The sequence below is a fragment of the Pipistrellus hanaki genome (assembly GCF_964339955.1).
Source record: "Pipistrellus hanaki genome assembly, chromosome: X".
Taxonomy (NCBI): Eukaryota; Metazoa; Chordata; class Mammalia; order Chiroptera; family Vespertilionidae; genus Pipistrellus; species Pipistrellus hanaki.
The window spans coordinates 85,829,675-85,857,503 of record NC_140524.1 but is presented as its reverse complement, the minus strand read 5'-3'; the positions used below and the strand labels follow the sequence as shown (position 1 = coordinate 85,857,503).

Here is a 27,829-nt window from a genome sequence, read left to right as displayed (position 1 = left end):
CACTTCCTAAATACAAAACAATGTACACAGAAGGTTTATTTTTTAAATATAGTTAATGGCCAATTCTAGTCTACCCACTACCACCTTCTCTTTTGAAAAATTCCACTAGGTTTTCATTCATTTAGGTTTCAAAGGAGAATAGCTCCAAGAATATTACTGACTGTCTCATTTGTGGGAAAACAATGTAAAATATTTACACTAGATTTAGTTTTAAATGATAAGACAGATATAGGTAAATAAAGGTTTTTGTCAAAGGAAAAAGGAAAGATCTGTACCTCAATAAAGTTTCAAACTCTGTGATCCATAGTAAATGGATTAAATGCTCCATCATCATAGGATTTGTTAACATCAGATAGAATTCTTGCAAAGTAAGACACCTTAGGACCTGGCTCTTCTGCTTGAATAGAAGAGCTTTACAGTATATTTTAGAAATTATATAATCCTATGAAGAAGGACCTTAAAAAGATGACTGGTGTTAAAGAAACCAGGAACTTTAGTCTGCTGGGTTTATTTTCTTCTTTAAAATTGGAATTTCCTACTATTTCTGAATAATCTAGTAAACTTTTATAAGAAGATAGGAGGAGGGTATGTTTTAGTTGTCTGAGAAGACATTTTAATAGAGGCTGTTATTCATTTTAAAGTTCTTAAAAGTTTAAAACAAAAACCCTGTAGTTAAAATCAGTCACACCAAAAGCTCATTGACATCGTGTTTTCTCAAGAGTGTACATATTAAATAAACATTTTTTCTTCTTTCAAGGAACTATTAGTTACTCTTCGCTTATTATTTTATACTATCTCTATCCATTCATTTTTTAAAAAATTATTCTTTAGCCTATTTATCTTTTGGATTTTTTAACTGGTTAAAACTTATTCCAACCCAGAGTAAATTCATTTGTTTATCAGGATCCAATCAGGCTGAGAATTTCAGCATATCAATTTTTTAAAAGCTTCTTACTTCTATAAACAAGTAGACTACCTGGGTTAGAGGGAACAATTACCAATAACAAGGAACATAATTAAATCTCCCCAAGTTGTTTACCCTTGATGATTAAGGAAACCAGGTAGTTCACTATTTATAGCTCCCATATCTCAAAATTAAGGGGAATAATAATGCAGCTTAAAAAAAAAAAAGATGCCTTACACTTCCTATAGGCCAATAAAGACCTAAAATAAACTTCAATTAATTGTTTGCATTTATCACTACAGGATTTTAAAAAAGGATCTACTTTAAATTAAATTACATGGTGGAACAATAAAAAAGACTCAATAAAAATAAATTGAATTCTTACACAAGCCTGTCTTCCAAATTGGTCATTTACCCCTTATATATAATAGAGCTGTCTGACTTTAAGTACATATTTTAATAAACTACACTTTGAGATATCAAAAAAGCCCCACACGATTTTAAAACATGCACACTGTTTGCTAATACATAAATCACAGACCCCCAAAATGAATTTTCTACCATTATAAACTCTGAGATAAATCAATTAGCTGTTGGTACCTAATATTAGTATTATTAATACATGCCACTAGTAATAAAGACTGCAGTACACTTTTCTGCTTATGAGCTGAATATTTAGGAGAGAAGAGCAAAATGAGTTTAGTTAATAAAATGAGCTCATGTATATAAATATCAGTCAATTAGCATGGCATTACATGAGAAAAAGTCCGCACACCTTACTGAAATTATTCAGCCCAACTCAACATCCCACTATACAATGGATTCTGCTGATATTTAATGATTCACTTATAAACAAGTCCTGAAGAATAAACCATCATCCTTTCGAAGGCCTTAAAGCATGGAATCTCAAGGAACGTGGCTAAAGGATGGTCTTATGTAATCAGAAAACTCTTCTCTGCTTATAATTGAATATATAAACATGTCTCCCAGGAACACAACTAACAGCCCAATAATGTCTCTGATGTTCTTTTGAACTCAAGGCCAGGATTTCTGCTCATTCCAATTGCACCAGGTAGGCACCTGAAAACCTTAGTCTGATTCTCCTGATCTGTGGTCGATGGCACTCTCAAAGTTTTACCAAGGGAAGAAAAAAATCAAAATGCAACAAAGGAAATCAATGTGTCTTTAAAACAAAACAAATAAACAAAACAAAACAAAACAAAAAGTTTAAAATCAGCAAGCGAATGTGTTGGTGGCAGCAGCACCCTTCAGCAGAAGTACTCACGCAGAATCTACCGGCCAGAAGTTGATCAGAGTAACAGGACTGCAAAACAAAAAATGAGGTGGTGAAGAGACACAGGCAAACTCAGCCTCAAAAAAAATAATAATAATAATAATAATACTGAAAGGTCAACATAAATAAAACCTAACCAATTAAGGATAAAGCATGGAAAGCAACAGCCAAACAAAAGTGCAAAGTGAATTAAAAGAAAATCCAGCAGTGGTGTGATTGCCACCAGAGTTGTGGAGAGAAGAAGGTTTAAGTGAGGTGAAAGCATCCTCAGCTTGATCATGGGAATCATTACTGCTTACTGTGAAAGAATTTCCTGTGACTCTATCTTCTTTCAAATAGAAAAAAAAAAAGTGATTCAACATGACCACACAATCAGATCCAAAGAGACACACATCTGATTTGTGAGGGAGGAAAATCAGAATGAAATATCGAAATCACTCATTTGAAAACAGTCCCGCTTATCTTAAAAGCTTTGAGAGCTAATTTAGCAGTTGGAGCTTGCTGCTTTCCCTGTGAGATAAAGTTTTACTTTTGGGAAAGGTCATTGTCATGGGACAATTGACACAGAAAATGCCGATATCAGCCTGGTTTGCTCTTTTCATCTATAGGAAATCTAGAGAAAGAAATTGGAGAGACTGTTTGCATTTCGGAGTGAAGGAAGGTATTCAGCTGAAAGGAGATCGAATATACATCAAGTGAGAGTCCGCTTTGCTTTTGCCACTACTCACGTTTCCATGTTGTCCCCCTCTAAGACAGTCTGCACTGGCAGGTAGCCCATTCGGGGATGCTTCGCAAAATACCTTTTGGTTCGAAATTTGTTTTTTAGTACCTTGGCAAAGTCACGAACATCTTCTCCGGATGTAGTCTGAAAGGGAAATTGGGTTGACATCAGACTTGGGAAAGTAAGACCTCCATAAGAAGGGCCACTCCAGTGCTCCAACTCAGGGCATTAGTGTGTAATCTCGGAGAGAGTAAGAGTTGAGAGAAAAGGCCTTGAAATCAGACAAAAACCAGGGTTTTGAAACCAGGCCTGGCATTTACTAGTGGGATTAACTTGGAACAGTAAGTTATTTGCCTGTCTCAGGCTCAGATCCCCTGTGAATTGGGCCAATATACCTCAAGAAGCTGTTACACTGAATAAATGAAGTACCTCAACTACTGGGCTACTCAATAAGTGGTAATTTCTAGAAGTCTTAAAGTCGAAAAGTTAACCTGAAGTTTCGCCACACTACGGTATTTTAAAAATGTACTACTGTCCACATGGGTACCATGTTTCACCCACTCAATATATTCACGGCATGGTTCATTCTCCATCATCAAATATCTTGCAAAAGGAATCAGAGAGAAAGACCATGGAAAAACTGAGAGGATCACTCCAATGATGGAAGAGAGAAATACTCTAAAGTGGAGCTTCTCGAATTGAAGTGTGTGGGAATCACCTGCAAATCTGGAGAAAGGCAGGTTTTGCTTGAGAAAGTCAGGGGCGGGGCTTGGCATTCTGAGTTTCTAATAAGGAAGCCTGCAGGCAAAGCCAGTGCTGCTAGTCACAGACTGTGAATAGGAAGCAACTGGTGTTGAAGGAACATTGGATTTACACCCAGATCTGTCTAACTACCAGGTCTAGGCCCTTTTCTTCCTGCCAGTTGATTTTCCAAAGTTCTGCTAGCCCCTTAATATTTTCCCAAAACAACATCTTAGAAGGCTTCATTCTGGAGTTTTGGGTGAATTATTTAACCTTAGGAGCTCAGAGCCCTCATCTCTAAAAGGGGGGTAAAAATAGTAGCAATTTCACACTGAGTAGTTTAAAAGGTAAACACCTAGCATTCACTTGACAAGTGTTAGTATATAAAACAGATAGGAGATGAGCAAGATTGCTAGGTAGGGGTAGATTATGAATTTTGGGGAACCCACATTATACCCCTAAAGCCAACATGCCCCATGACCATAAAATCTCTCTACAGGCCTGCTAGGGCTGTGCAGAAATGTGAAAATGTCTTCCCTACAGCCAATGCAAATGGAAGAAAAGCCTATTTATTCACTCATCAGTATTTGTTGAGTGTCTACAATAGTCCATGTGTGCCAGCCCTTGCCCTATGCACCAGGGGTAAGGTAAATCCTGGCACCACAATCTGGAGCTGCAGGAAACAGATAAGTTTCACTAAAAGAGAGATGTTGACAGGAAGCCAGGAAGGCTGGTCAACAACCTTAATTGCTCTAACTACTCACCCTTTAGTTGAGACATTGTTAGCTAAAGCAGCCTCCACCTTGTTTGTCCCATGTAAGTTTCTGTTATGTCCTGCCTAAGGGTATGTAAATTTCTATTTATTTTGCCTAAGATGTTTTCCCCAAAGCCTCAATAAAAGGGATGGCAGGGCCAGAGCAGGGAGTAGTTCTCCCTCTAGAGTTGGACTACTGCCTGGCCCCCCAAATTGCCAAATTGAATTTCTTCAAGTCTCAAGTCCTTTCATTTGTGTGCGGCTCTTCTCCAGAACCTGAACCCTGAATTGGAACTCTTTCCACGTGGGACATGAGATTCCTATATGGAGCCACTTTAGCTGGGGAACATCTGGGGAATGTAGACATTACAGCATTACACGGGATCAGTAATACTGTCCCAAATGGAAACTTCTCCCAGGTGAACTAACTCACATCAGGGAGGCATTCAGCTTACCGGAGTGCAATATTCCACCATGGGGTAGTGCATTTTATGGCCTTTCGCAACACGACCAGAAAAAAAGCAACTTTGGCAGATGTCATAATTAAAGTGCTTCAGACTCCTGTACCTGGTAAAGAACAAAAACAAACACGTATGCATTTCTTCAAATCAAATTCTCAAAGAACATTCTTTAATAAACCTTCTTCCACCCTGGCTTAATTCTAAAACCAAATACTAGAATTTGAAAGAACTTTCAGGAGAGACAGATCTATGTATTGTAGGCCCCCTACCCATCATGGGAACAAAACTTTTCTGAAGCAGTTTAAAAATATATATATATATATATATATATATATATATATATATATATATATATATATATATATATATAAAGATGAGCCCGGCCTGGTGGAGTGGCTCAGTGGTTGAGCATCAACCTATGAACCAGAAGGTCATTGAGTTCCCAGTCAGGCACATGCCCTAGTTGCGGGCTCAATCCCCAGGGGGTCATGCAAGGGGTAGCCAGTCAAATGATGTTTCTCTCTCATCAATGTTTCTCTCTATCCCTCTCCTTTCCTCTCTGAAATCAATGAAATATGTATACATATATATAAAGCAATTTCATAAAACAAAAGAAAATTAAACATGAACTTTCTATTATCAATAAAATAAATCTTTTTAAATTAATTTTTCTGATTGATTCACATGATTCATCTTCAGAGAGTTACTTGGATAATCTCTTTTATCTGTCTCTCTTCAATCCCTTACCACATTACCCACAAATGATAAGTGAAGTCCCAAGAAAGGACAAAAATTGGATTAGATGAAAGAATGCATACTGTGTGCATACTAGATGGTACATTTTGAATAGTGTAACCTTTGTTTCACACTCTTTGCATTTTGCTTTCTCAGGTAAGAATTTTAGCCAATTCAAATAAACATTTTCCTTATGTCAGTTATGGGAAATGGTGGTGGTGGTGGTGGGGGGAAGATACCTTTTTTAGATCCCAACCATCTTTAGGGGAAGGGGAGAGGCAGGAGGAAAGAGAAGGGCTAATTCCTAAAATAATCGAATCTGATAAGGACAAGAGGAGTGAATGTGAAAATGCTCTTTAGATCTTCCAAAGCATTCTCTTTTATTTTTTATTTATATATTTTTAAAATATATTTTATTGATTTCTTACAGAGAGGAAGGGAGAGGGATAAAGAGCCAGGAACATCGATGAGAGAAACATCGACCAGCTGCCTCCTGCACACCCTCTTCCGGGGATGTGCCCGCAACCAATGTACATGCCCTTGACTGGAATCGAACTTGGGACCTTTCAGTCCGAAGGCCAACGCTCTATCTATTGAGCCAAACCAGTTTCAGTTCCTTTTTTATTTTTATAAAATTTCCCCTATGCATCTTACTAGTGAGGGGAGCTCACAAAAGGAGGAATGTAATGCTCTGCCCTATGGCTCCTCACACCTGCTCCTGCCACAGCATCATTCTTACATTCAAAAACCAGGAGGGAAAGAAGGTGTCCTTTGCAAGCCCTGCCTATTCAGTATTGTCTCTCTAGGCTTTAGAAACCTCTAACACAGTGGGGTTCCCAACCTTTTTTTTAGCCATGCCCTATCTAAGCATCTCTAAAATCCTAATGCCCCCCTCCCCATGACATATATACTGAGTGGCCAGATTATTATGATCTCTGAATGTATAATAATCTGGCCACTTAGTGTATATCCTATATAATAAAAGGCTAATATGCAAATTGTCCCCTCAACCAGGAGTTCGACCAGCAGACGGGTCGGACAACCGCCCATGTCCCCTCCCCCTGGCCAGTCTGGCTGGACCCCACCCATGCACGAATTCATGCACCGGGCCTCTAATATATATATTTTATATATATACACACACTCACACATACACTGAGTGCCAGATTATTATGCATTTAGAGATTATAATAATCTGGCCACTCAGTGTAATTCTTATTATTCAAAAAGTGAACTCCTAGTCACTTGGAGGAAGCCTAAAAGGCCATTAACTTGGTCTAAACAAGCACCCAAAGAACATGGAATCCATGAAAGAGAAAAATAAAAGAATGAAAGGACAGTTGAAGTACTGAGGAAGAAATCACTAAGACATTATTTAAAAAAATAATATGAAGTGATATGAAAAAATAGCAAATAAAGTTTCAAAACATATAGAGAAGTGCAATGCATAAATGCCACAATATATTTATATATTGTATATGAGGCCCCTAGAATCATAAGAAATGCAAAAAATACACTGTTAATTACTCATTCTCGAATTGGCCCCCTTATAAATCAAATTGCTCCTCCCCTCCCCCCATGGGGCTTGTGCCTCATGCTGGGAACCATTGTTCTAAAGCTTTGTAAAACCCCTATGTAAAGAGCATGAAGTATGGAAGGACAGAGCACACAAATGACACAAAGTAGTTATTAGGCAACCAAGTATTAAAACAAGCCCAAGCATAACCAGGAAGAGTATTTACTTAGCGACTAAGTGGATTCTGAACGGGCACAGACTATAGTTTACAACTTTGTGGCTTAGTCATCGCTAAGGAAACCTTGATGTTGACCCAGATGTTTAAATACACCATCATTTCAGAATTTGGATTGGGGATTATTGTTCAATAGGATGAGTCCATTTAAAAATCTCTGTCTCCCCAAACAGGTCGACAAGGTGGAAGGTAAGAGCCAGTTGTTTTCTGTGACAGTTTAAGAATTTCAGAATAACCTGCTTTGTTTCTTAGCTCTTTTTACTTTTAAATTTATAAGGAACATGTTCCTTTTATAGCTGCTTGGTGAATCTTTCATTTACTTGCATACTTTATATTCCCTTAGAAGTTCATTAGGATACTATGTAGAGAGCCTAATCAGATCCACAGATAGAGAAGTTCCCGTGTGCTTAAAAGAAGTCTTATTACTTTAGGGGGAGAAAATGGTACAAAGCGAATAAGAGACTGAGCTACCATGACTGGTCTCCCAAAATAGAATCATTCCTTAGTTTTATAACTCATTCTTGGATACTGCCTATAAACAGAAAAGACCGTGAAAAATAAAAAATAAAAAGACAGATGGTCAGAATGTTTTGACTGCAGGAAGGCAGAGAGGCACAGTGTATGTGTATACTGTTGACGGACACATATCTTAGTGGAGACAGGCAGTCAGTCGTGTTCACCCAAGACTGTGCCTCTGAAGAGCTGAAAAGCACAGGTGCAGAGAGACACCTGCCTAAAGAGCCAGATCCACCAAAATAATGCAGTGATCAGGGGCGTGATGGATCACCTCCTCCCCCACTTTGAAGACTAACAGCAACTGGTACAGGAAGTCAAAGATCAAGGCATTAACAGGAAAGGACATGAAAAAAAATTGACATTTGGGGGACTCCTAATACCTGAATCCAATGATTGGGCACTCCTTGCAGATGTTACACTTGGCCTGATGCTTGGCGGTTTCCGCAGCAGCCACTCTGTGCAGGACTGGCAGCCACACCATGGACTGGGGTTCCAGCCTCATCCAGTCTAGGAAGAGGGCCGCTTCGATCTCGGGCTTATTATTGGCCTGCAGAGACAGGAGGGAGAGTGAAGGCGGGGGGGAGGGTACGGGGAGGGAACAAGGTGAGAAAGTAAAGGAGGCACATATCAGTAGAGGTCATGAGTTAAAAGAAAAAAATCAGTAACTTGTACAATGAAGGCCAGTGTTTGCAGTTCGTTTCTGCAAATGGTCCCCCCCTAACATTCACATGAGCCATCTACCCCTAAGGCTGTGAGCTGCCATTACTCTGGCTATGAGATGACAAGGAAATAAAAAATAAAAAAAACTAATGGAAAGCAAACTGTGCACCTGAGTGACACTATATTGAGCTCCAGTGTTGGAGCAGACACATAAGTTAGCCAAAAGGAAAAGACAAGTGTTTATTGATAAAATTTCAGAGGAGGAAAAAAATAACCCAGAAATATTGATTCCTTTTTTTCTAAAGAATCTATTTCTCAATGTGTCATAGAATCATAATGAAGAGGTTTCAAAATTCATCTGGTCCCAAAGCTTCATATTACAGAAAACACATACACACACACACACACACACACACACCCCAAAAAAACAAAAAAACAAAAAAAAATCACCAGAAATAGATGAGAGAAGTAGCTTTTCAAAGGCCATACAACTAACTGGTGGCAGAGCTGATATTGAATGCAAACCACCAGGCCTAGTGTTTTCTTGGTGACCCGCTGTTTCTTTATCTGTCTGTGTCTTTATTTTCCCCCTTTCCTTCTTCCTCTTTCAAAGTCTAAATTTTAATAAACACCATTCCAGCAAGCAGTACAATGATTTTAGAAAGCTCAAAATATATTTAGCCATCACTTGATTTATATATTATCATAGTCGTGCATTTTAATTAGACCTTGCTTTTTTCCCCCCATAAGACTGTTTAATTTTTTTTTATATTGTTAGACTGATTCATACATTGACGACTTCCTTTTTGTTTTTCATTCCTTTAGTATCTGCTGGCGGTGAATATCTCAGGTTTTATCTGAAAAATCTCTTTTTTTATCCATATTCTTGATAGCTATCTTTATGGGACATAGATTTTTAGGTTTTGGGTGTTTCTGTTTTTCCTTTGTTGTAGCACACTGAAATATTACTCTACTTTTATCTCACTTTCTCTGCTGCTACTGCTAAGAAGTCAGCAGTAAAGCTGATTGTTGTTCCTTTGAAGGCAATTCGTCCTTTTCCTGTCTTGTATTGTATCTCTAGGGTTTTATTTATACTTTGTAGGATTAACTGGGCTTCTGGAACCTGTGGGCTCAAGTCTTTAGTCAGCTCTGGAATTTTCTCAGTCATCATCTCAACATATAGTTTCTCTTCTCCATCCCCTGTCTGCTCTGCTTACAGAAACCTGTAAGATAAATGTAGACTTTTTCTATCTAGCCTGCATTTCTCTAGTTTTCCCTTTTTGTCTGTTATGCTTCGTTGCTAACGATCCCTTCTGCCTGGAATCTATTTCTCTCTTTAGAATCATTCAGTCTGAAGTAAGCTCATACAGTATATTTTAAACTTTTCTTATTGTACTTTTTAATAACTAGAAGTTTTAGTTGATCATTTTGTTGTTGTTGTATTTTTGGAGAGTGGAAGGGAGGGGAGAGATAAAGAGAGAGAAACATCAATTGGGTGACTCCAGACTGGTGCCGGGGATGGATCCCGCAACTGAGGTGCGTGCCCTTGACAGGAATCAAACACATGACTTCAGTCCATGGGCCAACACTCAATCCGCTGAGAACAAACCAGCTGCTGGTAGTTGGTCATTTTAAAGGTCACTTCTAAACTTTGTGGTTCCCTGCAGATATTTTTCAATGTCTGTTATATTCTCTTAAACAAAGTAAACATAGTTTTCAAAAAATAACCTAACGATTCCAACACATAAAATCACTGCGGATCTTTTTCTGTGGTCTGCTATTTCTGCTGCTTCTTGCTCACCTTGATTTCCTATGTGCTTATTTTTTTTTTTTTTTTTTTACCATGTACTACATTGACCTTAATATATTTTCAGGAGGTACTTTTGAGCCCTTGACTGGAAATGCCTTCTCCAGTAACGATTTTCATTCACTTTGCCAAGAACCCAAGGGCACTACCTTTTCTGAGACCAATTTAAACTGAATGCATGATGGATATTTAGGATCATACAGGCTATGTGTATTTGAATTGCAAACCCATGTTGCTTCCTTTGAATATGGTTCGCAAATAAAGACTCTATTCACATTTCACATAGAAAGGCAGTAGCATTTATTTATTTATTTTAAATATATTTTATTGATTTTTCACAGAGAGGAAGGGAGAGGGATAGAAAGCTAGAAACATTGATCAGCTACCTCCTGCAAATCCCCCACTGGGGATGTGCCTGCAACCAAGGTACACATACCCTTGACCGGAATCAAACCTGGGACCCTTGAGTCCACAGGCCGACACTCTATCCACTGAGCCAAACCGGTAGCATTTAGATAAACAGGTCACTTGCCTTGCAACCCCCACCACATCGGCAGTACCAGTCATTATCCCGGATGACAAATTTTCCCACACTGTAATGAGTTGTTTAACCTTAAATTTCCTAGCTGCAAATGGTGTCAATTCAAGCTTCTGATAAAAGCTTTTGTTGAGCACTTTTTGAGGTTCTTTGTGGAAAATGTAAAAGATGAAAGGGACGCACAGAAGTTAATTCATCTTGCAATGGCACCACAGAGCTGTAAGACCTTTAGCAGTCATAGAGCTCAAGCTCTTAACCAAGAGCTACTGTGTTCTCCTAGCTTCTATATAAACACCACCCGTGCATGAGAACAAACATCCTTAATGGACGATCTTGAATATTTGTGTCCAGGGAACCCTGTTAAAAGTGTCTTCAGCCTGAGCTGAAATTCACCAGCAGAACGAATAGAATTAGAGGCTCCGGCTCCAGGAGTTTGACCCCTGCTTGCCACTTATGGGCTTTGTGACCTTGGGAAATTAACTTTATCTCCCTGCGTCTTAATTTTCTTCTGCCATGAAATGGAACTATTAATAGCGCCTATCTCATAGAGTTGTTGTAAGATTTAAATGAGTTAACAAGTGAAAGGCACTTGGAACAGTGTCTGGCACATAGCAAGGGCCATGTCAGTATCTGCTGTTGTTACTGTCATTATAATTATCCATCTGACCAGAAGCCCAGAAGTCTTTAGCCTTCTAGCAGCCCTTTAAGTATTTTTCCCAAGCTGTCATGTTCACGCCACTTTATCCCTACTCCTTTTATTTCTTCCTCATATGATATGGCTTGATTCGCCACTGTCCTTTAGAAAATTACTAGAGGCTTGGTGCACAAAATTTGTGTACAGGGGGTGGGTGGGTCCCTCAGCCCAACCTGCACCCTCTCCAATCTGGGAGCTCTCAGGAGAGCCCTCTCCAATCCAGGAGTCGTCACGGCTAAGGCCCACTCCCTATGCTTCTCTGCTTGCTGTGGGGCTTGACCGTTCTGCACCTGCTGCCCAGAGGCTCTCCGTGGGCCAGAGGCCCCACACGGCTGGGGTGGGATGCTTTCCTCATCACTGCGGTGACAAAGCAAGCATTCTGCCAGGCTGCTTACAATGCCTGCTCTCAGCGGCCATCCCTCCCACAGGACGGGGGCACTCTGGTGGGGCTGAGGGGACTGGGCGCTGCCATCTTGTGGCTATGGGTGCTGCCATCTTTGTGATGGAGTGATAGTTAATTTGCATATCACCCCTTTATTATATAGGATTCTCCAAATATGATCTGCAAGGAATGGTCCCTCCATTTCTCATCCAATATAACGGGATGACTTGCTTTTGTTCAATACTACAGGTTCACACAGGGTTTCCACTCAACTAAAACCTCTGGGTCAGTGTTTCCCAGTGTATCCAGCAGATCAATCATCCAGCAAAATGCTTCATAAAAAGGTTAAATGAATTAAAGAAACACTGCATATTATACCCACCTCTTAAAATTCTTAATGTACATTAACATACTAGAAGCAAAGAAGGTCATCAGTAAAGAAACATGTTAAACTTTGTTTAGCCTCAGAATTTCCTACACTTGTTATTCAGTGATCGCAAGACACCCCCCTCCTTTTTTTTTTTTTTATATTCTAAGCCCTGTGAACACCACAAGTTCTAATGCTCTTTTGGGTATGACAGAAAATAATGATTTTGGCTGCCTCCAGTGATTCCTCCATTCTATACTTATTCATTTGGATTTGTTTCCTCTCACTTATGTCAAAGATTTTCCTGTCAGTTTGATCCCAGTGTACACTGTACAATCTCATCATTACCCTTAAAAATTGTGTCTCTTACAGTCCATGAATTAGCCATTATACCCAACTCTGTATATTCTGTACATTTTAAAAAATGTGTTCTGTCTTCATCAAAAAGTCACTGGTGAAAATATCAAACATTGAGGCCAAGGTCGAACATGAGCCACATCCTAGCCAGTTTTGCTCAGTGGTTAGAGAGTCAGCCCTCAGGCTGAAGGATCTCGGGTTCAATTCCAGTCAAGGGCACGTACCTTGGTTTCTGGCTCGATCCTCAGCCCCGGTGGGGGCACATGAGGGAAGCAACCAATCAATGTGTCTCACATGGATGCTTCTCTCTCTCTGTCTCTCCCCCTCCCTTCCACTCTCTTGAAAAATCAATGGGGAAAAAATATCCGTGGGTGAGGATTAACAAAAAAACAACAACACAAAAAACAAAAAATAAAAATGAGCCACATCACCAGAACCTGTCCCTCAGGTCACCACAAATCCAGGATTCAGCCCTGACTGTTGAAGTGTGACTCTTTCCAGTTATTGTCTAAACTCTACTGCACACGTTTCTCATCACGAACACAAAGACACAGTGAGAGACTTTGTCAAAAGAACTACAAGTTTCAGTTACAACATGTCCTATAACAATCTCCTGCTCCACTGGTCTTGAAACTGACTTTATCAAAATAACCAACCCCTTGTAGCTAGGGGAGAAACCAATACAGAAAGGCAGTAAACTGAAAAGCACTACCAGTTCATTCCTATTTAAAGCATGGGTTTATTGATGCTTAAACTGAACCTATGTATGTTTTCCGATTTAGGCTTAAATGATCGTTTGGTTAATGATGGAGTCAAAGACATGCAGCAGAGTAAGAATTCATGCCTAATATGGAAAGCGAACTATAGCAGAAAAGCTTCTATTCATTCTGGAAGACCAAACAATAATCTGAGCATGAGTCAGCAACAAATGTAGGTGCAAACCATAAAAGAATAAAAGGAAATAGCATGTCTGTGATGTAGTACTAAAGGCATAGCAAGTATTGCGTGAGGAAGTGATCTCATTGCCCTCGATACTATTCAAATCCTTCTGGAAAAATGGTGTCTAGCTCTGGTGGCTACAGCTGACCCAGCATTTAGCGAAGACTTGGCAGAAAGACACAACAATAATTAAAGGGGTTGAAAGACCTCTGGGAACAGCTTAAGAAAATTGAGATTATTAGGCATGAAGAAAAAAAAAAATAACGAGCAAGAAAGAGTAGCTAAAGGGGAGATTGAAGAACACTTTTCAATTTTGTGAGTAGCTCTTGCATAGGGGCCTGTGACCAGCTGTTCAATCTCTCCACTGAGGACAGAACAAGAAGGAACAGGCTTAAGCAGCATGAAGAATATAGGTTGTAACTCATACGGAAGAATTTCCTGATTCTGAAAGTTGTTAAAGCGTTAGTGTGAATTACCAAGGGACGCTATAGACACTTCTCCTCTTTCAAAATATTATAGATTCTCCAGCTCCTATGATGCAAGATCCTTCATTTGGGCTCCTTTAAAACTGCTCACCTGTGCCAAATGACATCACTGAAGACAAAGCACTGGGATTCACACCCTCATTCTGTTTCCATCTTTCATTTTTACTACAAACCCACCCTCTAGCCAGGTGATAATCCTCTCTCCCCTTGTCTAGCAATAAAGAAAGAAAGAATTAAAAGTCAGGCAAGCTTCATAAACGTTCTACCAGAGCTAAAACTTTTACAATCCAGCATTCTGATTATTCTAGAAATATACACACACACACACACACACACACACACACACACACACACACACACACACACAAATATGGATAGAGTGGAATGGCAGGAAGTTGTTGAGGTCAAAGGACAGGTACATGGCACTGGATTGAGATCATCCTTGTTGGTTCTATTATTTGCTGACATTTGTAGACACCTCGGATATCTTCTCTTGGTATTAAGGGTGACATTGCCCTCACCCCTAAATGCCATTCTTGAATCATCTAATCAAAAACTCTAGGAATGGGCCATTTAGCCCTAGATGTGTGGTGTTTTTCTTGTCCCTTATTTTTGGTAATACCACTTTTTCCCTCTGTGATAGCCACGCATTAAAAGCATATTGTGGCCCTGGCTGGTTTGGCTCAATGGATAGAGCGTCAGCCTGCAGACTGAAGGGTCCCAGGTTTGATTCCAGGCAAGGGCACATGCCTGGGTTGCGGGCTCGATCCCCAGTGGGGGATGTGCTGGAGGCAGCCAATCAATAATTCTCTCTCATCATTGATATTTCTATGTCTCCTTCTCCCTTACTCTCTAAAATCAATAAAATATATTGAATTAAAAAAAAATAAAAGTGTGTTGTGTTTCCACTCCTTCTCTGTTGGTCCTCACCTATTAGCAAATCTCCACCAGAGTATGGAGGTCAGGGGAAGGACTCAGTGTCCCTGCAGCCTCTCCATTACAGCACACTGCAGGGTTGCTTTAATCAACTGTCACTTTAACAAGGTATAAAAATAGTTAAAGGAATCCCAATTATCTGTAACTTCTAGCCAGAGGATGTAATTACCAATATAACAATGTGAAATAATATGATGTAGCAAGCTTAGAGTTAGGGGTTCAGAATAACTTCTGGGTTTCTTACACATTGTGCTTCTCATAAATTCCTAGGCACAGAAGGACCAGGCCCAAAATGGCTGCCAGGGGGATCAACCTGAATACTTATTTTTCTCTGAGGATATGGGTTCATGGCCACAGAAGAAGTGTGATGGTAATATTTCTCAGCAAGCCCTACATCCCAGCTACCAGACACATATAAACCTTTTATTCTTTTTCTTTTTTTAGTTTTTTTTCTAACTTTGTGTGTGTGTGTGTGTGTGTGTGTGTGTGAGTATATCCCTTAATTTATTGTTGTAATTACACATGATCTTCCTACTTTTTTCCTTTTAATTTTGCACTAGCTTTGTAAGTGGTTGACCCATTGCTTTAACTAAATGTTTGCCTTTATCAAAGTGAAATTTCTGCCCTCCCCCCCCATTTTCTTTCTTTTTCTTTTAATCCTTACCAGAGAATATTTTCCCCAGTGATTTCCAGTGAGATTGAAAGCAGGGGGGCAGGGAGAGAAACATCGATGTGAGAGAGACACATCAATTGGTTGCCTCCTGCACGCACCTCTACTAGGGCTGGGAAACCTGCAACCCAGGTACATGTCCTTGACCAGGAATCAAACTTGATACCCTTGGGTCCTTGGCCCCATGCCAAACTGGCCAGGGCAAGCTTATTTTTAAGAGAAGGGAACTGGCATCTTAATTGTGAGAGGTTTTTTTTTAAAAAAAAAAAACCATGTCGATACTTTAAAAAATGGGGGGGGGGGGGGATAGTGTAGCAAGAATTAAACATGTAAGAGATTGTACCCAGCAGTTCTCAGATGATGAAAAGGAACTATTGCCCTAGAAACAATACTTGCCTAAAACTCCTTTGTTTCTCCCTAGATTGCAGGTTACTTAAGGACAGAAACTACGCTTCTGTCCCCTCCAACAAAGTTTGCTAAATTGAAGGATGAATAGCAATTAAGTAGCAATGTGATCACAATACAAATTTTTAATATCGAAATGAGCTTAAAATGAAAAAAAAAAAAAGCCTAGTCATCCTGAAGAGCAAAAAGAATTAAACTTATAAGGTTTGTCTAAGGAGCAGAAACCAAAATAAGTACATTCTTGAACTGCCCAAAGTTTACTTTGAAATTGTTTTTTTCCCCCCTTTTTTTTATTGATTTAAGAGAGGAAGGGAGAGGAAAGGAGAGGGAGTGAGAAAAAATGATTGATCGGCTGCCTTCTGCACCCCCCCACCCCCCACTGGGGATAGAGCCCACATCCCGGGCATGTGCCCTGACCAAGAATCGAACTATGATCTCCTGCTTCACAGGTCAACACTCAATCACTGAGCCATGCCAGAGCTGGACTAAAATAGTTTTTAAGTTAGTGTCTGGTTCATCTGTTATGGTATCACACAGAAAAGGCTAACAGTCTATTTCCAGATTTGGAGGATATGTTTGGAAGATAGGAATGGCTTAAAATATAGGAATCCACAAATTTCATACTGGGGGCCTTCAAGGGAACCCCATAAGCAGGCAGCCATGCTCTGTCTCAGTGGTTCTCAACCAAGAACCATTCTGTATCCCAGAGAACCTCTGACAATGTCTGGAGACATTTTTGGTTATCACAACTCAGGAAGGAGTTGCTACTAGTGTCTAGAAGATAGAAGCCAGAATCCTGCTAAATTACAACAATGCACTGAATCCCCCCCCCCCCCCCCGCCCACAATAAAGAATTATCTGGGCCAAAGTGCCAGCAGTGCCAAGATTGAGAAACCCTGCCATAATGTTAACACCTTACATTACCACGGTTCATTTGTTGAAAATAAGAAACCAACATGGGTAGGTGACTATTAACTAAGCCCCAGACTTCCTTGGGAGCCCTGGAGGGTGCCTAACAGGTAGGCTGCTATCCTCTACCATCAGAGAAACTGAGAGGCTATGATAGGCCTGTTCAATTACTGTTACTATGAGAGAAAGGCCACACTAGTTAATTGTGAATAGAAGGGGAAAAAGAATAAATTTTTTTTTTAAAGAACTAGCTGAAAGTTACAAGGGAACATGCTAAAATCATAGCGCCTGATTTGAAAATAAGTTGCTTTTCAAATAGACAACTCTATTCTATATAACAAAGAGGTAATATGCAAATTGCCATCAAGCTATTGCACAAGATGGCCACCCCCATGTGGTCACCAGATGGCTGCCACAAGGTAGCGGGCAGGGGAGGGCAATTTGGGGCAACCAGGCCTCCAGGGGAGGGCAGTTCGGGGCAATAAGGCCAGCAGGGGAGGGCAGTTGGGGGCAATCAGGTTGGCAGGGGAGCATTTAGGCATCAATCAGGTTGGCAGGGGAGCATTTAGGTATCAATCAGGTTGGCAGGGGAGTGGTTAGGGGGTGATCAGCCTGGCAGGCAGGTGAGTAGTTGGGAGCCAGCAGTCCTGGATTGTGGAGGGATCAGGCCTAAACTGGCAGTCAGACAACCCTGAGGGATCCCAGATTGGAGAGGGTGCAGGCTGGGCTGAGGGACACCTCCCCACCCCCCAGTGCACAAATTTCGTGCAATGAGCCTCTAGTCTAATATATTCCAGGACAAACAACAGGAATTATGCAAATAATTATCCCACACAAGGTAAGGCAGGTTAGCTAGTGTAAGAATGTGCCTGTGTTGTGTGTGTGTGTGTGTGTGTGTGTGTATGTACATTTTCATTTTATTTAGTAGAGTTCCTGCCCATTTAGAGGAAAAACAATAAGTAAATATATTAATATTAAATATATTCATATACATGAATCGAATTTCCAAACATTCTTATTGGTCAATTTAGGTAAGACAATGAGGACAAACCAGCAATTTTAAAAAAAGTTAATCTCTCTTTCCTGGACATTTTCTTTTTTAAAAAAAATATGTTTTGCCCAGCTGGTGTGGCTCAGTGGTTGAGCTTCAATCTATGAACCAGGAGGTCATGGTGCAATTCCCAATAAGGGTACATGCCTGGGTTGCAGGCTCAATCCCTAGTATGGGTCATCATTGATGTTTCTATATAATAGAAACATCAACATCAAAAAACTGTCTCCTGCATAACCTCTGCTAGGAATTGAGACCACAATCGGGGTACATGCCCTGACGAAGAATTAAACCGTGACCTCCTGGTACATGGGTTGATGCTTAACCACTGAGCCACACTGGCCAGGCTCTCCTTCCTGGCCATTTTCATTTGCTGCTTTCACTAGTAAAATGTTCCCTTCAAAAAGCAACTGACAATTTCAATATCATTGCCACTGTTAATAAGTAAGGGCATTAGTAGCTGACAACCCAACATTTCTGGCTATGATTGTAAAAGGCCCTAATATTTGGAAAGATTTGCTGAATTTAAATGGATCAAAATTGTTTTGTGAATTACAGCCTGTACACAAAGATTTAGAATTACAGGAGATTGACTAGCCAGGATCAGACTGTATATAAGGACATGCAGTTCTTGACTGTTCCTTGAGCTGTCATTATAATTTCTTTAACAACCTCTAAATCTACCAAGGGCATCAATGGACTATTTTACATAAGAGAGAAGTCTGCACCAGCAATGAACATAAAAGGAAGAACAAGCACAAGTTGTAAAGAATATTAATGACTCTTCTTCCAAACTGTCCCAATTTTTATGAAAATCAAATGAGTGATTAAAAAAAATCTATAAAACTATACGAAACATACATGTAACAAATAAAACAGAAGGAAGGCGGTATTTTGATCCTGTAAGACACATGATACTTACATTTTACCTTTGAGTTGTTAATAAAAAATATAGTGTACAAACACAAGGAATCATTTATATGAGGCTCCACATAATATTTTCTCGCATCTTGCTACTTCTATTCAGAGAACAGCTGGTCTCGTGTGAAAGGCCACATGCACTATATGTACAAGACTATTTTCCATATCATATATCTGTTACAAAAGTTGTTAATGCAAAAAATCAGGTAAGGCTTTCTTGATCATGACCAAGCTTTGAAATAAGTACAGTAATCCATTTCCCTTTCTGATTTTTTCCACTTATAACATTTACCACATAATCAAGGAAACGTGGGGATAAGTACTCTTGAGATAGTGTTTAACTTGATGTTATAAATGAAAAAGGCTCAAAGAGGTTAAGGAAATAGCTCAATATTATCTACTATTTTAACAGTAAAAATATGTATGCTTAAAGTAGTCTTAAAAAGGTTAACACAAAAGTGATTTCCTATGGAACCATACAGGCTGATTACTAAAATCATTTGTAACTTGTTTGAAGGTGCTAGAGACTCTACCCAGCTACCAAATATTGATCTGAATTCTATGCTGACTACTGAGAGCTATATGAAGGTACAAGTGAATTTTCAGAAACTACTGTGATAAATGCATATTCCTATCTCTCCTGATCACCTTCTTTACCCCTTGTTTTTGGCATTATGTGTCCTTCCTCCTGTGATTAGATGGTATGGCATATATGAGCCACATGGACTGAAAGGTGCAGGTCAAGAAAAACTGAAGTAGCAAAAAAGAGAGAAAATCCTATGAGCATCTCAATCATCAATAGCACACAGCTCATGTTAGATGATGCGGTTAACTTGTCACTCCCAAAGGAGTCGGTTAATATGGAAATGCATGTATCAGACATGCGTTTTCATTGCTCTGGGAGGAAAAGGAGTGTCCTCGGTGATAATCAAAACAAGAGGGGAGAAGTGAAAGCTTTTCTTCAAAGAAGAAAGCCTGCTAAGACATGCAGACAGAATGGTAGAATTAGAAAATCACTACCATGTAGCCACCAATAGAATCAATGAATTAGAAAGAGATCATCAATAGACACTAAAAGAATAGGATAAAGGCTGTAGAAGAATAACATATTCATAAGGTCTCAAAATACCATAAAAATGACTTTTTAAGTACAATGGGTATATCTGACTAACACCACCTTCACATGCTTAGTGTTACCAATAAGAACAAAATGTTATTTTGTCCCTCCAGATGTGATATAGCAGAAAGTACACACTATCACCTCTATCATCTTCTTGCCAAAAAAATTTAACCTGAATCTAATCATAACGAAACAACCAGAACATTTCAAGAATACGGGACTTTCTTTAACAGAACTGGCCTGGAATCTTCAGTAACATCAATGTTGTGAATGAAAAAAAAATGCTGAGAGACTGTTCAGATTAAGTGAAAGTTCAGACATGACGATCAGATGCAAGACAGAAACCCTGACTGGATCCTGGAAGAAAACAGCCAGATGTGAGGAACATTCTGGGGCAATGGGACAATTGCAATATGGACTGCATGCCAGATGATATTGAAACCTCTTTTTCTTAAACATGACCCTTTCTCCTTCTCTCTGTCTACTCCCTTCCTTAATTAAGCCCTTAGGACACCAGATCCTGGTCAGCATCAAAGTATTTTAAGAACAAAGCCTCAGGTCAATTGACATTTTGACTTCAGTTGTGTTTCAGTTCCAGGCCCATGAAAGCTGAGTGACTATGGACCACACCCTCACAAAACCAGACAGAAATATGCCCTGACTGACATCAGGACCTGACACAATGATCAACTACTCCCTAGCCTGGCCCCAACCAATCAGTAGAGCCACGATCCTAGTGAAAGCTGCTGAATATTCCATTTTGATCTTCCCCTGGGACCTCCCCTAAAATCTCCACCCTTAAAACCCTTATGACAGCCCTAGCCAGTTTGGCTCAGTGGATAGAGCGTCAGCCTGCAGACTGAAGGGTCCCAGGTTCGATTCCGGTCAGGGGCACGATGTATCTTGGTTGTGGGCACATCCCCAGTGGGAGGTGTGCAGGAGGCAGCTGATTGATGTTTCTCTCTCATCGATGTTTCTAACTCTCTCTCCCTCTCTGTAAAAAAAATCAATAAAATACATTAAAAAAACGAAAACAAAAACAAAAACCTTAGGACAGAGGACCCAGAGTGCCCTTCCTCCCAGGAGCACACTTTCAACTAAAATAGTGCCTTTTCCCCTCCCCATCCCATCAGGCAGGTCAAGTTTACCTTTCTCACTTCTAAGCTCCAAGGGCCATTCCCTTGACTCTATAACTTGTTTTCTAAGCCCATTTCTTCTCCGAATTGCTTCTACTACCTCTGTGATTTCTAAATAAGTGCTCTCTTATAGTTTGAGTCTTGGCACTGAAATCTTTCCTAGCCAGAACTCAAGTACTGAGGTTGTTGAACCCAGGTCTGTTCCTGCTGCCACCAAGAGGGCAAAACACTAACCATGCACAAGAGACATGGATGTTCATTATACTATCCTTTCTATTTTTTTTTTCTTTTTATTCTTCATAGTTGATTTTCCCCCCCAAAATTGAACACTGGCTGAAACTATTGTTTCTTCCAAATCACCCTTCAGGGGGAAAGTCATGGCAGGCAGGAGGGTAAAAGTGACTTTAATCACTGTGAAAGGGGAAGGGGGGCTAAAGCATTAATGTCAATGGCATAAAATGTGAAAAGCTCCTCAGGATTAATTTTCTCGGAAAACACAAAGCTAACATCATACTACTGATTTTCTCCCTTTCTCCCTGTTTGTTCTCTTACCTTCATTGTTGTTTTTTTATTAATCATCACCAGAAGATTTTTTCCATTTATTTTTTTTTTCTTTTTAGAGAGAGAGTGGCAGAGAGGGGGTAGAAATAGGAGAGAGAAACATGGATTTGAGAGAGAGACATCAATTGGTTGCCTCCCTTATGCACCCTGACCAGGGCTAGGGATCGAACATGAAACCAACGTATATGCCCTTGACCAGAATCAAATCCAGGACCCTTCAGTCTGACGGCTGATGCTCTACCTACTGCACCAAATAGGCCAGGGCCATGATGGGCAAACTGCTGCTCTCGAGCCACATGCGGCTCTTTGGCCCCTTGAGTGTGGCTCTTCCACAAAAAACCACGGCTGGGCGATTCTATTTGAAGAAGTGGCCTTAGAAGCAGTTTAAGTTTTAAAAAATTGGCTCTCAAAAGAAATTGTACTGTTGATATTGTGCTCTGTTGACTAATGAGTTTGCCGACCACTGGGCTAGGGCAATTGTTCTTACAGCATCCCTTCATATATTGAGCATAGATGTGCTTTTACTAGACACCTACATGTGAATTTTTGGCCATAATAAGTTTAAGGATGCCCCACATTCACAGAAATTTTCCTTATTTAAAATAAAAATTGAGAGGTCAAGAATTTTATATTCATGAAACAAGAAGTAAAAAAAAAAAAAAAAAAAAGGCTTCCTGTAACTGCTGTCTTGGGTAGAAATCAAGTATTTTATTTAGAGTTCTGAAAATAATGAGGCCAGCAGTCACTGATCTAAATATTAATCAGGATTCTGAATCACCCATTAAAGATAAAATCAGCCCAAACAATAACACGTGGTGATTATCCACTCTTCATTTACATGTTCAAGGACAACTGTTCTGACCTCAGGCGCTCCACTCCACCTGACTAATAAACCAATTAACACCATACCTCTAGGGAACAAAAGCACAATTTTTAAATTTATGCAGATCCATAAATATACTCAATGTTATTAATTTATGCTAAAGAGTTCTTATTTAACAGGAAAGTTTCACATACACGATAAAGCACATATATCTGTCTGTAGGTATCATGGAATACACTTTTTCAAGTAGGAGTCAGGACACAGCTCGCTAAAGTACGATGCATACCATGAACCCCTCTAGAATTGCCTCCTATTGTACAATCATTTAAAATTCAGTTCAGGAAAAAGCAAAAGTATAGGAGCAGAAAACAGAGTAGTAGTTTCCAGAGATTGGGAGCAGGCAAGATGACAACAAAGGCAGTGAATACATAATTTTAGTGGTGGTGGAAATGTTCTGTGTCTTGATTATAGTGGTGGTGACACAATTATGTGCATTTGTCTAAACTCATAGAATTGAACGCCAGAATAAATTTTAACTTATGTTTTGTATAGCTTTTTAAAAAGTAAGAGGACATTTTTAAAATATTTTATCAAATGCAAGAAAGAAACCCAAACAAAAAACCCTAGCTTTTCGATTAGAGGATTAAGACACACTAAGGACCCTGGATAAACAAAGAAGCGTATTATCTGTTTATTCCAGGAACAAGTTTTATAATTCCCTTAATCTTAAATAACCTTTGCAGAAAGAACTTCCTTTTTAAAAAATCCAATTTACAAGCCAGTGACAATCATGGAAAAAAAGGAAAACAGACAACATTGAATACATAGTTCCTTGATTCTATGAGCTTTTTGGATAAATTTCTATGTAAATTAAAATGAATGGTGAACTGATGAAAGGGAATTCAGAATAGACTTTCAACTAAAAGGATGGTTCTCAAAAAGATATTTTTTCATTAGTGCTTCTGCCTCACGGAAGAAAGGAACGAAGGAGAAAAATTTGGTCATAACAATAAAGTACAAGTTTATAAGGTTGAGGAGGGGAAAAGAGAATGACATGGGCTTTTACTTAGCAGTAGGTGTATGCTGAATGAAACAGGTTCAACTACAACACAAATCTATTTCAAAATACTGATAAATATAATCACTCCACAATGAAAAGTTAACCACATAAACCACAATAAATTAAATTGATAATTACAAAGTTAAACCCACAATAACATAATTTTTCCCAAAACCTAGCCATTGTAAACTAATAGTCAACTCAAGACAATGTTGATAGACCTGTCTAATAAAGGGGGAATATGCTAATTGACACTAAGGCCAAAGATGGCAGAACCCACAGCCAATAAGGAGGGAATATGCTAATTGACTGCCCCACCCTCAAATATGTCAGCACTCACAGCCACAAGATGGTGGTACCCAGTCCCCTCAGCCCCACCAGTGTGCCTGCCTCTGGAGTCCCCCAGTCTCTTCAACCCCCCAGCCACCCAGGGCTGGCCCAATGCGCAGGAAAGCCGTGGATGGTTGCTGCCCAGCTACCCAGGGCCGGCCAAGGCTAAGGTGACCAGGACCAGCCAAGGCTTGCACTGCCAGCAGTGGCAGCAGCAGAGGTGTGATGGGATATCACCTTCCCCTGATCACTGGGTCACCTCCCACCCCTGAGGGCTCCTGGACTATGAGAGGGAGCAGGCTGGGCTAAGGGATCACCCCTTCAGTGCATGAATTTTCATGCACTGGGCTTCTAGTACTCTAATAAAAGGTGAAAATTTGCAGGAATTTTGCAATGAGGAATGAATACGTTATATTTATATAAAGCTACCCCTATTAATCTTAGTAAATGTTAAACCCAGCTTGTTACTCTAACCTGATTTTTCTCTCAAAACTAGAGCTTGCATATTAATAGTTTTTTTTTCAGCATACTTTACAGTTCAGCAGCTTCAATTCCTGTGTGAACTTAAAGAGCAGCCTGACCTCAAGGCCTTGGCTACTGCTGACTGCCAAGACACAGGAATCTAGATGGCCAATTCAAAGATACTGACCATGAAAATCCATATCCGGACCAGCAAGAACGCTGCCTACATGTCCACAGCCCCTTCCCTGATTTCTTTGTTTTGCTTTCCTTCTCCCTCATAAAAAACCCTGCCTGCACTGAAATGTTTGGGACCACAGTCCCTCATTTTTTTCAGGTGGTCAGTACTTGAATAAACCTGTTTTCTTACCCACTAGGACTCTGGCTTACAAGTTTGGCTTTCATTGTAGTAGGCAGCTGACCCTGAATTTGGTTACAATTCTAACTAACTGTCCATAAACAGGCCAGGTAGGAGCTTGCTGATGGAAACTGTTTATGAATATCAAATTATTATAACTTGCTAATATAATAACTATTAATGAATACCCATTAAAAGGTGTGTAAAAAGATTACCTATGGAGCTGTAGGAATCATAATTTGTTTACTGAACAAGAAGCTAAAGGAAACCTACTCAAAGTGGAATTTTTGAGAGTTATTTTAAGGATGAAAAATATAAAAATGTGATCAGTTGACATGGGGAATGCTGTCAAACTGTTTAGAAAGTGTCCTGGTATGGTATTTTAACACATTTTGAGAAAACAAATTTTAAGTGTCTCTAAAATCTAATCTAAAGGTGCTTGGCTATAGGTAGAAAGAACTGTTAACCTTGGCAGGATATTGTCATGTTACAATACATGACAATACAATACAATATTTTATTTTACTTCATTTTTATTTTTAGCTTTTATTTTTGGTTTTAACATTTTTTTAAACTTTTTTTCTCATTTTTTTAATTAAGGTAAAAAAATATGTGTACATACCTTACCAACCCCCCCTCCACTCCCATTCATACCCTCCCTCCCCAGAGTTTTACAATATACTTTAGATTATCATAGCTAACACTCAGGGAGCACTACTATGTATGTGCCCATCACAACTCTAAATGCTCTGTCTCTATTGGATCATAAAACCCCAAGAGTTTAGGAGCCAGGAAAATCAAGAAACGTACCCAAGGTTTTATACCCAGCAAATAGCACAGCTGAGATTTGAACCCAGGCAGAGGGTTTCAGGGCCTATGCACTTAACCACTCTGCTACTCACTAACCCAGGTATTCTAGAATTATTTATTATTGATATATGACATACTAGTACACATATATTACACTCACATATATACATATATACACTGAGTGGCCAGATAATTGTGATCTCTGAATGCATAATAATCTAGCCACTCAGTGTGTGTGTGTGTGTGTGTGTGTGTGTGTGTGTGTGTATGTATATATGTATATATTAGAGGCCTAGTGCATGAATTTGTGCATGGGTGAGGTCCGGCCAGCCTGGTGGTCAAACTCCTGGTAGAGAGGACATGGGTGGTTGGCCGATTTGTCTGCTGGTCAAACTCCTGCTCAAGGGGACAATTTGCATATTAGTCTTTTATTATATAGGATATACACTGAGTGGCCAGATTATTATACGTTCAGAGATCATAATAATCTGGCCACTCAGTGTATATACAGTAGTCCCCCTTACCCAAAGTTTTAATTTCTGAGGTTTCAGTTACCTGTGGTCAATAGCAATCTAAAAATATTACATGGAAAATTTGAGAAACAATTAGTAAGTTTTAAATTATGCACCAAAATTTCATGTCATCCTTTCTCGGACATGAATCATCTGTTCTTCCGGTGTATTCATGCTATATAACTATGATCTGTCAATCACTTAGTAGCTTACTTGGTTGTCAGATAAACCGTTTTGGTATCACAGTGCTCGTGTTCAAGTAACCCTTATTTTATTGTTATAATTGTTCTATTTTATTATCAGCTTTTGTTATGAATTTCTTTCTGTGCCTAATTTATAAATTAAATCTTATCACAGATATGTATATATTTTTTGAGCACCACAGTATAATAGGGTTCATATTCTTCGGCATTTTCAGGTATTTACTGGGGGTCTTGGAATGTCTTCTGGGGATAAGGGAAGACTACTGTACTACTATATACTTGTTCTCAATAGTTGAGATTGGAATTTATTCTCATTTCTATATCATTCTACATTACAGCAACTGTATACAGATGACATTCGTTTTGTCATATGAATGTAAAAATTCAGAAGACAGATGAAAAAAGCAACTTACTCATTTTCAATGCATGAATACAACAGGAGGCAGAAAACAGATGTGAAATAAACAGATTTTGACACCAAAGCTCTTGTAGGTGAAGCACACAGAATATAAACTTGGCATCTCAATTCTGCCTAAACAATAAATTCCATAAAATGTTTACAGAAGAAAATACTACACACACTAACATGCGAAGTGGGTATTTCTCAGGGCACTGCCGAATACTAATGTACAGATAATGAATCTTTTCCAGAGTCACTTAAAAGTATAGCATTTTCTCACTTAAAAGGAAATATTTGGTTTCATTTGAAAGTAGACCAGATTATCTGCAATTGGGATTAGAGTATATTTAAAATAAAAACCGTGTGTGTGTGTGTGTGTGTGTGTGTGTGTGTGTGTGGTGTGTGTGTGTTTACGTGTGCTGGGGTAGGAGCAGCAGTGTTTATTTATCTACATCATCGTATTAGAACCTCAAATTCACCTAAGGGAACACATGAACACTTCCTTAGTTCAGTCTAGTCTAGTATTTGAACCAGTGAAAGCCATCTATTTCTATTCACATGGTTTAGCAGAAGGAAGCACTGGCTTGGAGCACAGGGAACTTGGGCCTTCTGACATGATATAATTGCAGGACATAGAATATATTCAGTCTACCTCTCTGGGCTTCAGTTTTCTCATGTGGAAAAGGGGAGATGAAAGACTGGACTTGGGGTAGTGATCACAAGGAAACAGTACACAGATGTATTAGACTTGTACACCTGAAACCCATATAATTTTATTAACCAATGTCACCCTAATACATTCACTAAGAAGGAAAATAAATTTTCAAAAAGGAGAGAAGGAAACAATCTCCAGGGTTGCAGTCTGTGTGACTCATTGCCAGGGCAGGCCTGGCCTTACTGGGGTCAAAAGGATCAATCTGCTCTGTCAACAGAGGTGTTTCCATGGAACATGAAAGAGGAATAACCTGATGATACATTCAATGAATCTGTTATTTCCCAAACAAACTCATTTCAAAACTTTGCTTCTACTATTGCCCCTAAGGAGTCAATTTCCCAGTA

At 39.4% G+C, this 27,829-nt stretch overlaps 1 protein-coding gene across 5 annotated transcripts in view; it reads right to left on the bottom strand.

Moving 5' to 3' along the window:
• DMD (dystrophin) overlaps positions 1–27,829 on the bottom strand; it is a 2,141,216-nt gene that overhangs the window by 57,881 nt on the left and 2,055,506 nt on the right. For all 5 annotated transcript variants that reach the window (XM_084869361.1, XM_084869360.1, XM_084869362.1 and 2 more), the window contains 4 exons: positions 8,258–8,424; positions 4,870–4,981; positions 2,927–3,063; positions 2,190–2,228 (listed from right to left, as the gene is read on the bottom strand). In XM_084869361.1, coding sequence (XP_084725487.1) covers positions 2,190–2,228; positions 2,927–3,063; positions 4,870–4,981; positions 8,258–8,424 — 455 coding nt within the window. The remainder of the gene's footprint in view (positions 1–2,189; positions 2,229–2,926; positions 3,064–4,869; positions 4,982–8,257; positions 8,425–27,829) is intronic.